Source organism: Hetaerina americana, unplaced genomic scaffold, assembly GCF_022747635.1.
Source record: "Hetaerina americana unplaced genomic scaffold, ioHetAmer1.1.p SCAF_14, whole genome shotgun sequence".
NCBI classification, from domain to species: Eukaryota; Metazoa; Arthropoda; class Insecta; order Odonata; family Calopterygidae; genus Hetaerina; species Hetaerina americana.
In genome coordinates this window covers 15710054-15725519 of record NW_027286514.1, presented here as the reverse complement: position 1 = coordinate 15725519, position 15466 = coordinate 15710054, and the positions used below count along the sequence as shown (strand labels likewise).

At 41.7% G+C, this 15466-nt stretch overlaps 1 protein-coding gene across 1 annotated transcript in view; it reads left to right on the top strand.

Moving 5' to 3' along the window:
- Positions 1-12080: 12080 nt before the first annotated feature.
- The window catches only part of Pgant2 (polypeptide N-acetylgalactosaminyltransferase 2), a 338317-nt gene continuing 334931 nt past the window's right edge, over positions 12081-15466 (top strand). Inside the window, exon 1 of the mRNA XM_071583563.1 lies at positions 12081-12305. Coding sequence (XP_071439664.1) covers positions 12216-12305 — 90 coding nt within the window. The 5' untranslated portion in view covers positions 12081-12215. The remainder of the gene's footprint in view (positions 12306-15466) is intronic.

The following is a 15466-nucleotide window of genomic DNA, read 5'->3' as shown; positions in this document are numbered from 1 at the left end:
TATATCCTTTGTATATAACACTATTTATGTTTAACCATGTCCACCTACCCCATGCCTTGTTATGTAATGCACATCTCCTTAAAATCCCAACTTTGACATGGAGTTCTTGACTTCTAAAAGTTTTATTGCATTACCAAGAAATTCTTTTCTTAACTTTCGTGGACCTTTAGAAAATCACATATCCCCAGTATTTTGATTAATTATGGTGATGGTAAATTCAAATAATGTTGAAATGTTTGCTTTTATTTTGCAATTAACCACTTTTTTAGGAAAAAAAGGGAAAGAGATATTTATTCATGTTCTAAGTCATCTTAGAATATAGACAGGTATGTTTGAATGTATAAAATGTTCTCTTAAAATCTATATGGGGAAAATCAACAGATGTGAAAGTTTGCAAGTAAATGTCAGTACTTAAATGGGATAAAGACCTAGTAGTAATGTGACACATAAAGACTGTTGGCATTGTGATGGCTCCCCATCCCGAGGACCCCAAATTTATCCTTATAAACAAACCGTTAGGATGCTATGAATTTTTTAGTTTTAAATGAACATGTTTGCTGTACCTATAGTGCAATTCAAATTGACTCCCTTTTTGTTGGAGGGGATCAAGACAGTGTGGTGGCTAATGCGCAGGCTTCCCACTGAGAGGGCCCAGGTTCATATCCTGGAGCCAATGAATATTTTTCAGTGGTATCTCGATCCCTACTTGAGGTGCTTTTTGGAGAGCTCTTAAAGTGAGTATGATGTCCATTGGATGGGACTTTAAACTGTGGACCCCTTGATGCCTTTCAACAAGAGTAGGCTAATGCCGATGCTGGGTTTCTCTCCACCCTTCCTTTCCCATCCATCCCTAATGGCGCAAATGACCTCAGCTGTCGGTCACCTCCCCAAAAAAACTACTTTTGTGGGATCAAATGAAATGCTTTATTAACTTTCTGGGGAGAGCTGGTCATCCATAGTGTTTATTTGTGGGCCGAGGTTGCAAAGAATTGAAGAAAGAAATAATGAAGGGAATAGTACATTTTTTACGTGTAAAGGGGCTAAGGGCAGTGTCCACTTCTCTTCAAATGTATTTTTACAATACAAACTCTGCCTCAGTCAATGTTTGATATTGCACCACACCCCTTGCTATTGAAATGAACAATCAGCATGCATTCCCCTCTCTCACATGAGCCCGTCTCTCAGTGCCCATTTGTTTCCACCTATATTTCCTCTCCTAATTCCATTCAACATGTCTAAACTTTTCCCCCCTTTTCCCTCTTTGCCTGATTTCCTTCTATTACAGTCTTCAGCATTCCATCTGCAGAAGCAGTTTAGCTTCAGGTTTGACTTTGTGGAAACTTTACATATTAGAGAGAAATGATAATCAAGAATTGCGATTTCCGCTGTAGTATTTTTATTCACATGACCTGGGTTTCAACACTTTGTGTCATCTCCAGGTGAAAATTACTAGGTATGTACATAAGAAGATGAGACTGGTCTCTCTATGTTTGAACTGCTTGATGGATCACAATCAGTGAGGTGTCGCCTTCTAGTGGTGCTTATGATAAGGAGAACACTGCCTTGCTCATGGCCCTATCTCAACTAGTCTCCGTACAACAGTGATTCTTGCCTGAGCTTGCACAGGCTTGATGTAAGTGTCTAAATTTTTGTATCAGTGAGAATGAAAGTGTTAGAGAAGCTGCACGTGTGCATTGAATTTTGTTTAAACCTCAGGAAAAGTGCAACTGAAACTTATGCAATGATTCGAGAGGTATTCGGCAATGAATTTGAGTCGGGCACAGGTGATTTAATGGTACAACTGATTCCAGTCTGGAAAAACCTTGACCGATGAAGAACCGAGAAGTGGATGACCATCGGCGTCAACAGTTGACGCCCACGTCTACAGTGAGAATTATTTAGTTCATGAAAACCATTGTTTAACTATCAGGGAAAAGATGTGTTAAAAGATGAACAGAGGCAAAAACGTCTTGACATCAGCCAGGAACTGCTCGATTGCTCAAATGAGGACCAAAACTTCTTAAAAACAATTATCACTGGTGAGTGACGAAAGCTGGATTTATCTTTATGATATTGAAACCAAAGCTCAGTCTTCACAGTGAAAGGGGACGTCTTCCCCATCACCCATAAAAAATTTGGGTGTCACAATCGAATGTGCGGGTGCTGCTGATCATTTCTTCAAATGGTGAAGGATTATTCATTATGAATATATCCCCCCCAAGGACCAACAGTGAATGGGCAGTGTGATAAAGAGGCTATGAGAAAGTGAAGACATGCCATGTGGTGGAAGAAACCACAAATGTGAAAAAACAAGTCTTGATGCTTTCACCATGTCAATGCACCAGCATACACATCTTTGATTGTTACTGAGGTATTTGGCAAAAATAGCACAAAAGTGATCCCCCAGCCACCCTATTCTCGGATCTTCCTCCAGAGGAGTTCTTCCCATTTCCTCAGTTAAAGTCAACCTTGAAAGGACACCTATTGCAACTTTTGAAGAAATTAAGCACAACTGTGCCGCAGACTTCAAGGTTATCCCAGAAGAAGCGTTCGAGGTGGCATTTGAAAGATGAGAAAAATATTTGGAGCATTGTGTTGGCAGCCAAGAGCAGCCAAAGTTTGAAGGCGATAAGCATGATTAAAGGGTGACTGATAAAATTAGGTATTTATTTAAAAAGTTTCATCTTTTTCTGAACAGACCTTGTGCGTTGTCATGACCATGTTGTCAAATATACACTCTAGTTGATGGGAGGAAGGTGGAGGGTAGGAGATGTATACTACTCATTGGTTAGGTGAAAGAGCCAACGTGTAGGGGAGGGGTTAGGGGAGCTCTTTAGTTTGATGGTTGCGAGCTCTACATTGTGACAATTCATCATCACTGACACCCCACACCACCTCACAATAATCCTACTACACCACTACCAGTCTCAATGCATAGACAACATAGGGTATGTTTTTATGACGTTTTTATGTCACCCATGCATCGAAAGTGCAAAATAATGAGTCCAGCTATTCAGTGAAAGCAAAGTGCTGTTTTCCACACATTCCTCTATCAGTCTTTGCCACCTCAGCGAGTGGCTACTCTTTGTGATTCCAAGGGGGGTTTATTTAATTATTAATTTAAATTCGTAAAGAGGATATGCCAATGCATATGCCTGTTGGTTTCCTGCATATCTATTCAACGTACAAATTGTCCTCGAAACTTGACTTAATTATCGGAGAATATATTTCTTTCTCCTTAAGGCAAAGTGTCAAAAACTCAATGGACCTGTCAGAGAAACTTCTAAGAACTTTAGTGCCCCCCCAATGCAAAACTTATTTAATTTGATGTGACGAATTTATTCAAAAGTGAACCAAAACATTAAAGCTATTGTCTGATCTCTTGAAGGATATGATAGTGAATCCCATATTAATTGAAGAAATTTATTCACTAGCTAAATTATGCCGTTACCAGAATGACTTCTTTTTCAATGAAAACTTTTACAGAGAAAGAGAAGGGCTTACAATGGGGTCATCTCTATCATCTTTATTAGCTGAAATATTTGTGAATGACTTCAAGGAAAAATCACAAACTTCAAACAATGCCCTTGTTAAAAAGTTATCCTACCGGTATAGATATGTTGACAACATACTGTCCTGCTGGAGTGATACCACAAGACATTAAAATTCAAAGTAGAAACTGCAAACAACCATCATATAAACTTCTTGGATGTTACAAATAGCATTAGGGATGGGAATGCCTTAATTTCTATAGTTCAGAAGCCCAGGTGCACAGATAAAGTGGTCCCTGTCATCTTCTGCCGCTCCTCCCAAAAAACATCCACTTTTCATTCAATGATTATTGAGCTAATAAAAATCCCACAGCAAAAAAATGGCCATGAATGGCCAATGGCCACAGAAGGGATGGGTACAAACCACAAATTGTAGACAATATTTTACTCAAAGCCGTCCTTAAACAAGTGTAATTGAAAATCTTGTCCCTACAGCTAGAAGAAAACCCAAGGAAATAGTACCAAATTCCATTTGTGAAGGACGCAAATGCCAGATCTGTGAAAATCCCCAAAGGAAAATATAAAATTGCATACTATGCAGCCACCACATGTGGGAAAAGTATCACAAATACTAAATAAAAAATTCCAAAATGTCAAGTGTGGGGTTTATTTTACTCAATTGCAATGGCTGCATCGCCCAATATATAGGGGGGATCGAGATGGTGCGGGGGCTAACGCAGGCTTCCCATCCTGAGGGCGCGGGTTCAAATCCCGGCGGTGTTGAATATTTTTCAAAGGTATCTCGATCCCTACTTGAGGTGCTTTGTGGGGGGCACTTTGAGTGAGTACGCCGTCCGTCGGATGGGACGTTAACCTGCGAACCCCTTGGTGCTTTTCGTAAAGAGTAGGCTAATGCCGACGCCGGGTTTCTATCCACCCTTCATCCTTTCCTGTCCATCCCCTATGGCGCAAATGACCTTAGCTGTCGGTCGGCTCCCCAAAAAAGTACTACTACCAATATATAGGCAAGGCTAAAAGAAGCCTCAAGACCAGGGTGAACAAACATAAGAAATAGTATGAAAAAAAACAATATTTGCAAAACATTTGCTAGAGAGTAACCACAAAGCAGCTTATCTCCCACTCTCCTCAAAATTGAAGAAGAAGAAAGGCAACTGGACACTGTTGAAACTCTATAAAAAGTGCTTCATGCATTGGACAAGGCCACCCTAGTGAACGAAAAAATATATCCCCCCACTCCCCATTGTTTTGCATTCACCTTAAGTGTACCATGGGGAGAGACAAAGGTCGAAGTAGGGAGACTTCTATCTTCTCTAGTTTATGGACTCCTATTTTAATATATAACTTCGGCGTTCTCTTCTTCGTAAACCTCAAAACCTTTGTTTTTTTACATTGGTCTTCATCCTACCTATATCCCACTGATTTTCTAATGCACTTGGCGATTTCAACTCCTTGGTTGACTGTCAAAATTAAGATTGCTAAACTGAAAATCTGATTTTATGAGTTCCACTGACTGCAATCTGTACATACTAGTAGATGCCAAATGGGACTTTGTCTCAGAATTTTAAACTTTTGTAACCATAACTTGAAAAAAAATGTTTTAGCAAATATAATTGCATTACTTTCCAGACACACCTTGTGGGAGTAGATTGGAGGGATAGGGGACTTATACATGTCTGTACTCCCTTCAGGTCTCAGACTGCTCTAGTGAGAGTGGTAGATGGACAGTCGGTATGGTCAATGTTATAAAGAGGGGTAAGACAGTTGGACAACCAGAGAAATCAGCTGTAGCAAAACACAGCATCAACATGGACTACGATATCGGATGGAACCAAACTACTCCGCTGCTCAGTCAACTATTGGGATCGGCCAACAAAGGAAGCCATTAACATCCGCCTGTAGAAAGGTAACTTCCATAAAAATTACGGCTTTTCTCTCAGCAACGCCCTGCAAGCCACGGACCAAACTTGGAAGGTTGACCAATTCACAACCGCCATCGCTACATTCTTTGTAGTACCTCATGCTTTTCCCACCGACCCCGAAGGTGAGCTTGATCCTACAGCGGGGTTTCTGAGTCTTTTTTGTTGTAATATAGTTTACTTAATTTTTAGTTTAGTTAATATAATTTAATACTCCTGCTCTTTTGTACTTGTTTCGCGATCGCTGAATGCTAACCTGTATGCTTGACCGACACAGCATTCAGGCGCATCCACCGGGACCCGACTTACAAACACAATTATAACTTTCTCGAATCCCACGTTAAAAAAGAAATGTCATTCTATAGGAACGACCAATGGAAGAAAAAGCTCTGGGCGCTCTCTTCACGGAGAAATATATTTTGAGAATGTCGAAGTACCTGACAAAGAAAGATCGTACCGACCATTCCCTCCATCATGACGGCTGGCCGATGACCCTCGTGACTGCCTGGGAAAGAACGGAAGGGGGCCTTACGTTCTTTTCTATTTCACAGCCACGTCTCTCCCCTCTCGCTGTATCCCCAAAGCGTGGAAAGTTGCTAACTCCGTCTACTCCTAAAAGCAGGCAAAGATCCTTCCATCCCTTTGAACAGGCGCCCTATTTCCTTTGTTTCCAAACTATGAAAAAATAATCTGAAACCGTATTTGACCTCTTCCTACGGACGAGGGATTTAATTAAAACTCCCATTCAGAACTTCCTCTCCGCAGGCTCGTTCCGAATCGCCAAAAAAAAGATGCGCCGTTGTCCGAAAAAGATCAATCAGTGTCCTGCCAGCCATCGCTAGGGTGTGTGGCAGGAGGTGAACTCACACCAGACTAATTTTGACCCAAATATTTTTACCCGTACCGCGGTCGGACATTGTTATTCTTATCCCTTATCGTTCGTGGAAAAAATGACGTATTAAATCTATCTGCTCTACTCTTAATCACTCTAATTTTATTGACATGACCTCTCCTATCGTGGTGCGATGGGGGTAAGAATGCATTTTCAACGTCATCGCTAAAGAGACATGCAATTTATGCATGAGATTTGATCTGTAATTGAACTTTCCTTCCGCCAGTGATTACCAATCTAGATCCTCTGATAATTTTGATGCGCTACGCAAGTTTGTCACGACAGCGTTTCACATACCTGGCTCCTCTACGGTACGCGTGATCTAATGTGGCAATCGATCCAACTTCATGAGGATCCCATATGCCCTATCTAAATAATGCCTAACCAGCGAAAGATAACACTTATAGTCACGTATTCCAATACTCTTCTAATAAATCCTAATTTTTGTTAGCCTGTCCACATATTCCCCGTGCACAAGTATGTTTCGTCCAGGAGAGGTCGTGAGTGAGGGTTACGCATAAGTATTTCATTGAGTCTACACATTCCATTTCGGTGTTCCCAATGCAGTAGGCTTTCAGGAAAGAATTGCTCTTTTTCCAAAAATTTATCACAACGCACATTTTTGATTCTAATTGCCAAGCGTCGCACCAGCATTGTGTAGCATTTAGGTCATTTGCTAAAGCTGCTTTTTCCTCAGGATTACATATATCTCTGTAAACCACAGCATCATTGGCAAGTAAACGAATATTACTATTGAATACGAAGTCAATGTCGTTAACGTATAGAAGGAATAAGAATAGTTCGATTACACTTCCCTAGGGAACACCCGAAGTGACTTCTGCTTTAGAACTAAATCCATCTGCTACTACTCCATCTAACTACTCTTTTTACCCGACCATTCAAAAAGTCTTTAATCCAACCCTGGATGCTTATCCATGCCATCGCTTCAAGCTTTGTGAGTAGTTTACTGTGAGGTACTTAGTCGAAAATCTTTTTCAAATATAGAAAAACCGCGTCCTCTGGAACATTGCTCTCTACCGAAATAAGGATCTGAACGAAATGCCCAAGTTGTGCCTCGGAGGATTCATTCTTTCAGAAATCGTTCTGATTTTTCATCAATAACTCGTTGCTATCTAGGTGCCCCACTTTTGAACTAGTAACTTGCATTATACAGGCATGGATGAGAGGGAAATGGGTCTGTAATTGCTTGGTTCTTATTTGTTTCCGTTTTTAAATATAGGAGTTACATTAGACGATTTCCAATCGATGTGAACCTTGTGGTCTGCGAGCGATTTCTTCAATATGATTTCTAGATACAGTGCAATTTATGACCGCAGTTCCTTAAAATTACGAGCGGGAATTTGATCGGGCCCGAAGGATTTCATCATCTCCTAAAGGCGGAGCCTTGACGTTGCAGCCATTGGTCTTTCTTCATTGCCGTTCTTTTCAGTTCATTGTACGTTGTTACTCTCGTAGTACTTTTTATATCATTTATAAATTTCTGTCTTTACGTTCTTCCCTTTTTTCCTATTATTTTCCCCTCCATTATATTTTCCAAGAAGTTGCTATGTCTGAGAGCATGTCCAACTTATTTAATTTTCCTTTTCTCCATCTTTTTTATTAAATTCCTTTCCTCTTTAATTTCTCTCAATACTTCTATGTTGCTTTTCTTGGCCGTCCAACTTTTTATCCTTCTCCAAATTCACATTTCTATTAATAAAATAAAATGAAAACTGCTATAGCCTTTGTTACGGCTTAGGAGATTTTATTTTATTAATTTACGAGGCTTTAGAGCTCAATCCTTAACACATTTCCATTGCTTCCAACGGGGCCTTTCCCCTCTTTTCCAAGTTTCGCATTCAGATAATAATATACCCCAAATAAACTTTTTTGCGAAGAATATTCCAATTTCATGTGTTTGTTTCCTAAAAGATTCTTTTTATTTTCATATGCCTTCTTCGCCTAGGCTATCCTTAGTGCCACTGTAGACGTGCATCCATTGTCTCTTGTAATTATACTTACAGGTTATTAGAACTATTTTACTTGGCCTGTCATTGATTCCCCTATCACATAATTTACAGAGGGTTCTGTCTTGTATTTATTAGGCTTAATATTTTTCAGCAAAAGTTCTTTATAATCATATTACATTTCCATTATGGACATCGACCGGCAGGCACAATTTGGTAAGCTATCGGAGACATTCGGTGATACATGTAAATTGGTGAAGACGCCTTGAAAGATGGAATTAAATACGTTGGACTTTTCCAAACTTATGATAACTCTTTCGCCTTCATCGATATGCATGAATTAAGTGTTGACTTATTTTCCTGAACCTCTCTGACGTACGATCAAAATGCTTTCGGATTCTCTTTCAAATTTTTCGCTAATCATTTCCTTTTGAATCCGCTGAACGCTTTCCGAAATTCCTTCTTGGCATTCGCCCTAGATATCCTGTAATCATAAGAGATCACATTCCTTTGGTCGCTAGAGATATCATCCCTAATATTTCATCATGGCCTGACATAACCTTTGACGTCGCATGCTTTTTTAGCATCTACGTTGTACATTTAGGTTCCGCGTTATCTTTTGTGGAATGAACTTGTCGACTCGTGATACCAAGCTCAAGCTCGTGATACCAAGGAAGTGATTCCACGTATCCTCAGTATTTTGGTGATTACTGTCTTTCTTACAACTTGAAAATTTGCTCTGTATCACGCACTTTAGGCCATTGTAGTTCCCTTCTTTAAACAAGTAAATTTTCTTTTGGGCTTCTTATTTCTGACCCTATGTAGCGAAAACTTATAAGTTTCTGCCCTGTGGTCAATAATTCCTTTTAATGTTTTTATATTTAAGACTTTTTCGGGAATATTCGTTGCTAACAAATCAAGAATATTATCACCCCTAGTTGGTGAAGTGACAAGTTGATGCAATGAGTTCAACGTAAAAGAATTCAACAGCGATTCGCAGATATCTTTGTCTTTTCCTCCCGTTTTAAAACTATAAGTCCATCAGTCAATAGATGGGACATTGAAATCTTCACCAATTATAACGTCCCGATCATTGTGTTGGGATAAGAAACCTTTTATTTACGGATCTAATTCTAGTATTGAATTTTGTTTGTCGACTGGCGGTCTGTAAAACGCACATACATAAATTCCTTTGGATTGAGGACTTTAAATTGAGTACCAAACGCTTTCCAAACCATTACCCGGAATTACCTCAGCCCTGCTGAAGCAAGAATTTTTAGCTACTAAGGACATCGCCCCCATTCTATTTCTTTTGTCGTTTCTGTAAAAGGAAAAGTATTTTGGGAAAATTTCACCGTCGGTGATATCAGTGGATAACCAGCGTTCTGTTCCAATAATCATATTTGCACCTGTGCTTTGAATAAGGTGGTGATATTCTGTGACTTTGTTTTTTAAATTTCTGCAAGTAACTACCAATACAGATTTTTTTCTTTGACATAACGGTTTTTTAAATTCTTAACGAGGATCGATTTCTTATTAATATTTAATCCCGATATGGGATGGTGCATTGGCTAACTTACTGGCCTCCCACCCTGAAGTCCCGAGTTCGAATCAGGATGTGGCGGATGTTTTTCAGTGGCATCCAGATCCCTACTTGAGGTGCCTTGTGGAGGGCACTTTGAGTGGAGGAGGGCACCGTTCGTCGGATGGAGCGTTAAGCTGCTGACCCCTGGGCTCCTTTCGTTAAGAGTAGGCTAATGCGGACGCCTGGTTTTTCTCCACCCTTCATCCTTTCCTGTCCATCCCTAACGGCGCAAATGACCTCAGCTGTCGGTCGCCTCCTCCAAAACTAGTACTCTTGAATCACTTACACAACTTTCTGTCCGCGCTATCTGATTCATATTAATTGACTATCGTATGTCTCTCTAGCAATTACCCTCACTTCATTTAAAGCTAAATAATTTGGTAAAGAAGAGTTAATAGACCCACTCTTTGACCTACACGCTGCCCTACCCTTTAATCCGAAAAAGCCCTGCCAGTACTTGAATATCCTTTCCACTACACACCTGGCGGCTTCAGACGTGTAGTGAACACCAGAACGGTTCAGGGGGTTCCTACACGATTGGATCGCTGCCTGAAGGTCGACGAAGGACGTCCCGATACCCCTGCAGAAATTACGCCAGCTATGATTAATATCTTCCACTCGGCCTCAAACCAGAGGTTCACGATTAGTCCTCGGGACAAGGCTGCAGATCGCACATAACGATAACGGGTCTGGATAACGTTGCGCGACCTTGCTAGGAGGGAAAGGTGTTTTGGTTCAGGGGTAGTCTGGCGTGTGATCACCCTTTGCCCCACGCTAGCGGTGTTTTGCAGGGTTCTATGTAAATAAATAAAGTCAAAATGTATTTTTATTAGGTGTAAGTCAAAAAGGAAAAATTACGATGAGATTCAAGGTATTCAAGAAAGACAAATGTTAATGGGTATGATTTAAACCTAGACCAAAATACATTTAAAGCGTTAGACGAAATAAAATAAGTCCTGAGAATTTTATGACATATATACTGTAAAAAAAAGTAGAAGCGCAAATGCATATTGAAGGTAATTATGATTTGATTACAAATGCTGATTCAACTCCGGGTTATTCACCGGCATAGATTCAGCTTTATGGTAGCCCTTTAGAGGGAACTAAAGAGCTCAGAAATTTTGCAATATCATTGATGGGTATGAAATATCTACAACATACTTCGAAGTGATATGGGACCAACGGACCTAGGTGATCCAAGAGAAATTGTAATGACATAATTATAATTTTTGTATAGTATTTGTCTCTTACGAACAAGTGACCAAAGCTGTCAGATATTCGGCATTATATTGTGTTTTATTTTGTATTTCGGTATTTTCTGTTGTTCGCTGGTAGCTTTATTTTCTTTTTGATTATTTTATTTATCATGCCATTTTAATAAACAAACTCGTAACTAACGGAAATGGAATTGTTGTGTATATTATCATGAAAATTGACGAATGAAGACCTTCGTCACCATTAAAAGTGTTCATGCGTGCGTTTATATATCGGAAGCAGTATTAAAACAGACTTAAATACTCTCACTGAGATATTTTATGCTGACTTCAGTCCACCATCGTTGGACGAAGAATCTTGAAACGAAGATGCCACTCAATTAGTGAGGGAATCTTCGTTTTTTTGTTCACTATGTTCCACCTCTTTTTGCATTTCGAGTCATTTTGGAGTCCAAGTGCTTTTATAGATCTAAATCGTTAGAAGGAAGTATGATGTGGACGTAAACATCCTTGACGTCACTCCTTTCTTTGAGCGAACAATTTCGGGATTGATTCTTAATGATTAAGGTACCTCAAATTGCTTAGATCCGGCTCTGACTCTGAACACCGTTCACCACTGAATTTTTAATTTGAGGGTTCATGAATTTAATCAATGAAGTGACCGCGAGAATAGTTCTGATTCCTCACTGTCCGTAGATGCCACATCAGAACAAATTAATATTCTACCCCCTAGATCGTGCACCCGCAATAAAACATTCAGAGTCGCAATATATATTTGATTTACTTCGGGATCGTTTTCCCAATTGTCTTTGTAAGTCTTCTTTCGGTTGAATCCATCAGACGGAATAGATATACGGGTTGCAAGAGGAAAAAATCTTTTCAAACTCCCGTGAACATTTGCGCATGCGCTCTCCGTGCAGTCGGGGAGCTCCGACGGCTGGCTCGCCCTGGTGGTAGCTTCCCGCAGGAGTCGCCGTCAGTGAGAAATCAGCTCTCGGGGCGGTAGGAGGTGGCAGTGGCGTTCGGCCGACGGAAGGCTATCTTTTATCGCTGCCGCTCCTCTGGGCTGGCCAGTTTCGTTAGGCTGTGTTCTCCGAAGTTCTTCATCGCCATTCCGGTCACCCGCGCCATGAGACGCAACGTGAAACTCTTGCTGCTCTTCTCCATGGCTTGGATGTTTGCCATCGTCTACTACCTACAGGCTTCGAAGGATGGAAAGGTAAGCAAAACCATCCATTTGCATTCATGTCTCATTGAGGCGCACGCGAATATTTGTTCGAAAATACGGCGAGGCGATGCAAGCGGCCCGGGTCAGGTTTGAGCGACAGCACGTCTTGACGGGCGACTTCGCTGTGAGCCCTGGTGGTTTTCCGCTCCGTCTTTTCGGTGGGTGTTGCAGGCTTGTGTTATGAATTCATATCGATTTTAAAAACTCTGCCAAGTGCACTCCCTCCCTAGACATTTTTTCCACGAAAATAAGGCGCGCTGCGTACGATCGGGCGACGCTTGGATACGGTTGCCGTCTGTGTTTGCGTGTGAAAGTGAATGAAACGTGCTCCTCGTACCCGGCAGTGCTGCCCGAGTAGTGATCTCATCCCCGTGTCTGGAATTGGTGGCGACCTGCTGAGTGTATGTGTGTGTGTGCACCCATCAAGTGCAGTTTTCGAGCCTGCTCTGGTTTCTCCCGCCCCCGCGAGGGCGTCGCCCCGTCGAACCCGGGCGCCGGGAACAGCTGATTTCCGAGTCACGCGGAGGAGGGCGGGTGCGAGCGCGCGTTTGTGTGCGACGGCCGGCCTTGGCGTGCTTTCCGTCGCCCCATGGCCCCTCTTATCTCGCTCGCTCTCCCCGCCAGCCCGCCGCTCCGTCGTCGGCCACGGCGGCGGCCCCTTGGCGCGCTCGCCCTAGGTCCACACCGGCCATTGCCGTCGAGGACCAAGCGCCGCTCCATTGCCTGGACTGTGCTCGCTTTTTTTGTCGAAGGTGTCTCAAGTGTTGTCCACCCCGTTCATGTTTGTCTTGGACCTAAGGGTGTGAGGCACATTTGGTCCGATAGGCGTTTTTCCATAGGCTTTCGTCGCGTGTGCTGTTTTTAGTGAACTAGTCGTTCCTCATGTCAATGGTTATTTTGGTGTTTGTGTCCTACAATGTAAACCTTGCCTCCGTTTTTAAATCGCCGCAAGCCGAATTTGACATCTTCCAAAAACAGCCATTGTACTTATCAGAAATTTTCCCTGTATAGTTCATGATTTGTAGACGCATAATAGCAATAATAGCAGTTGAAGATTCATTGCCGTGAGTAGGCTTTGAGGCTTTCAATTCAATAAATATTACGAGAAGGAAACGAATAAAAAAATAAAGGCCCGTTGAATTGGTTTGTAGCTTTGAGAGACGAGCCCCAGCTGTCTACTTCTGACTCCAGATATCAGCAAGGGGCTTTATTTTAGACGAGTTTTATATTATTTGAGACATCGGAGTTGCAGTTGATTCGGGCAAATAACACTGCCCACTTGGTTTCTCAGTTTTTCTGATGTGCCTTTGTTGTTTTTCCAAGTTTTGCGGGCCGGATGGCAGTGTTTGTTTGTTTGTTTTACGGTCATTGCCACCGTTTCGGAGACGGCCGTTGCTCTGTTTATGGATCCGCGGGAGCCTTCCCCCTCCCCGAGACGCTATCAATAGAAGTCCTTTTCCGTTTTTTTCATGAGGACGTGGAGCGGCTGTCGGGCAGAAAATAGCGTCTCAATATAAACGCGTGTTGGGGAGGGGTGGGGAAGAAGCAACTGTTTTGCCTCGGGAGTCGCCGGCTGTTCGCCGTGTTGCTGAATCTTCTCGCTAGCGTCCACGGCCACATCCCCCCCCAATCCTCATCGTCCTGGTTCTCGGGGAACTGAGATTTCGTGCTGGGGCCCTTCTGAAGCGACGGGATGCCGCCTCTTTGATTAATTACGTCCGAACCTCGTGGAAATGGGACCCTCGGAGCAATACGTAGCTGCGGGGGCAACAGTAAACTATGTTCATGCACGCGATACCGTTATCCATTGTGCACGATATTTCTATCATTCACAGTTATATTTTCATGTTTTACCCTTTCGTGGAGCACGCATTTGCCCGATTTAATTGCTCTAATATTTTGCCTTATGTTCGCGACGATAGTGTAATTGAAATGTTGCATTGTAATGCACAAATATTTCTTTTATTCCTACTTAACGTTAACGAAATTGACTCCGTAGTCACTGGTAAGATGCGTTAGCTTGCCGCCGATGCAGTGGTTTACCGTGATATCCGTGATCCTGAGGCTGGAGCAGTTATGTCCGATGACCTTAATGCTAGACAACGCTGTTGCGACACTTGGAAATTAGAATTAAACTAAAAAACGTGCCTAGTTATGACTTTTTGGAACAAGAGCAATTCCTTCCCGAACGCCTACTGCATTGGGAATACCGAAATGGACTGTATAGACTCGATTAAATGCTTAGGCCCTCACTCACCACCTCTCCTGGGTGAAAAAAATGCGTGAAATATGTGGAAAAGCTAACCAAAAGTTATGATTAATTAAAAGAGTACTTGGTAAATGTGATGAAAAGGTGAAAGAGAAATGTTATCTGTCGCTTGTTAGGCCTCATTTAGAGTATGCTGCCAGTATATGGGATCCTTATGAAGTTGAATATATTGCCGAATGGGATCGCGTGCAGAGTATTGGACCTTGATTTGTAAAGCGCTGTTATGATGAACTTGTTACCGTATTCAAAATATTAGAGGAGCTCTGCTGTTAATCACTCACAAAGCGAAGTTAAATTACAGATTGGATCTCTTGCATAAATTGAAAGGACGTCTTTGTAACAGTGATGTTGAAAATGTTTTAATACCCTCATCGTACTACGATAGGAGAGATCATGTCAATAAAATTAGAGAGGTCAAGTGTAGAACAGGTACATAAAAAATGCCATTTTTTCACGAACGATATGGGATCAGAATATCATTGCCCGACCGCGGTTGGGTCTCATGCGGGTCAAAATTAGTCTGGTGTGTATTCACTCCCTGTCACACACCCTAGCGGTTGCTTGCAGGGTACTATATTAAATAAATAAAAAAATTAGCGGGTGACTCAGTCTTATTTTACTCTCTCGGTATCTCCCGCAGTTTCTTGGAATTTGGTGGAACAAATTTGACGATCGACTCTCCCGCTTTTAATCGCATGGTTGCCTCTTCAGTAAAGGTCTTGAAGTAATAATATTTTTTACCCGTCCATCTTTCAAATTAGGGGTACAATGGTACCCTGTGATACGAAATACGATCTGAGATACGAAATGTTGATGCAGTGCCAATAACTAATAAACTTCCTTGTAAACCTTTTTCGTTCTGCATTAAATAATTTTCCCTCTA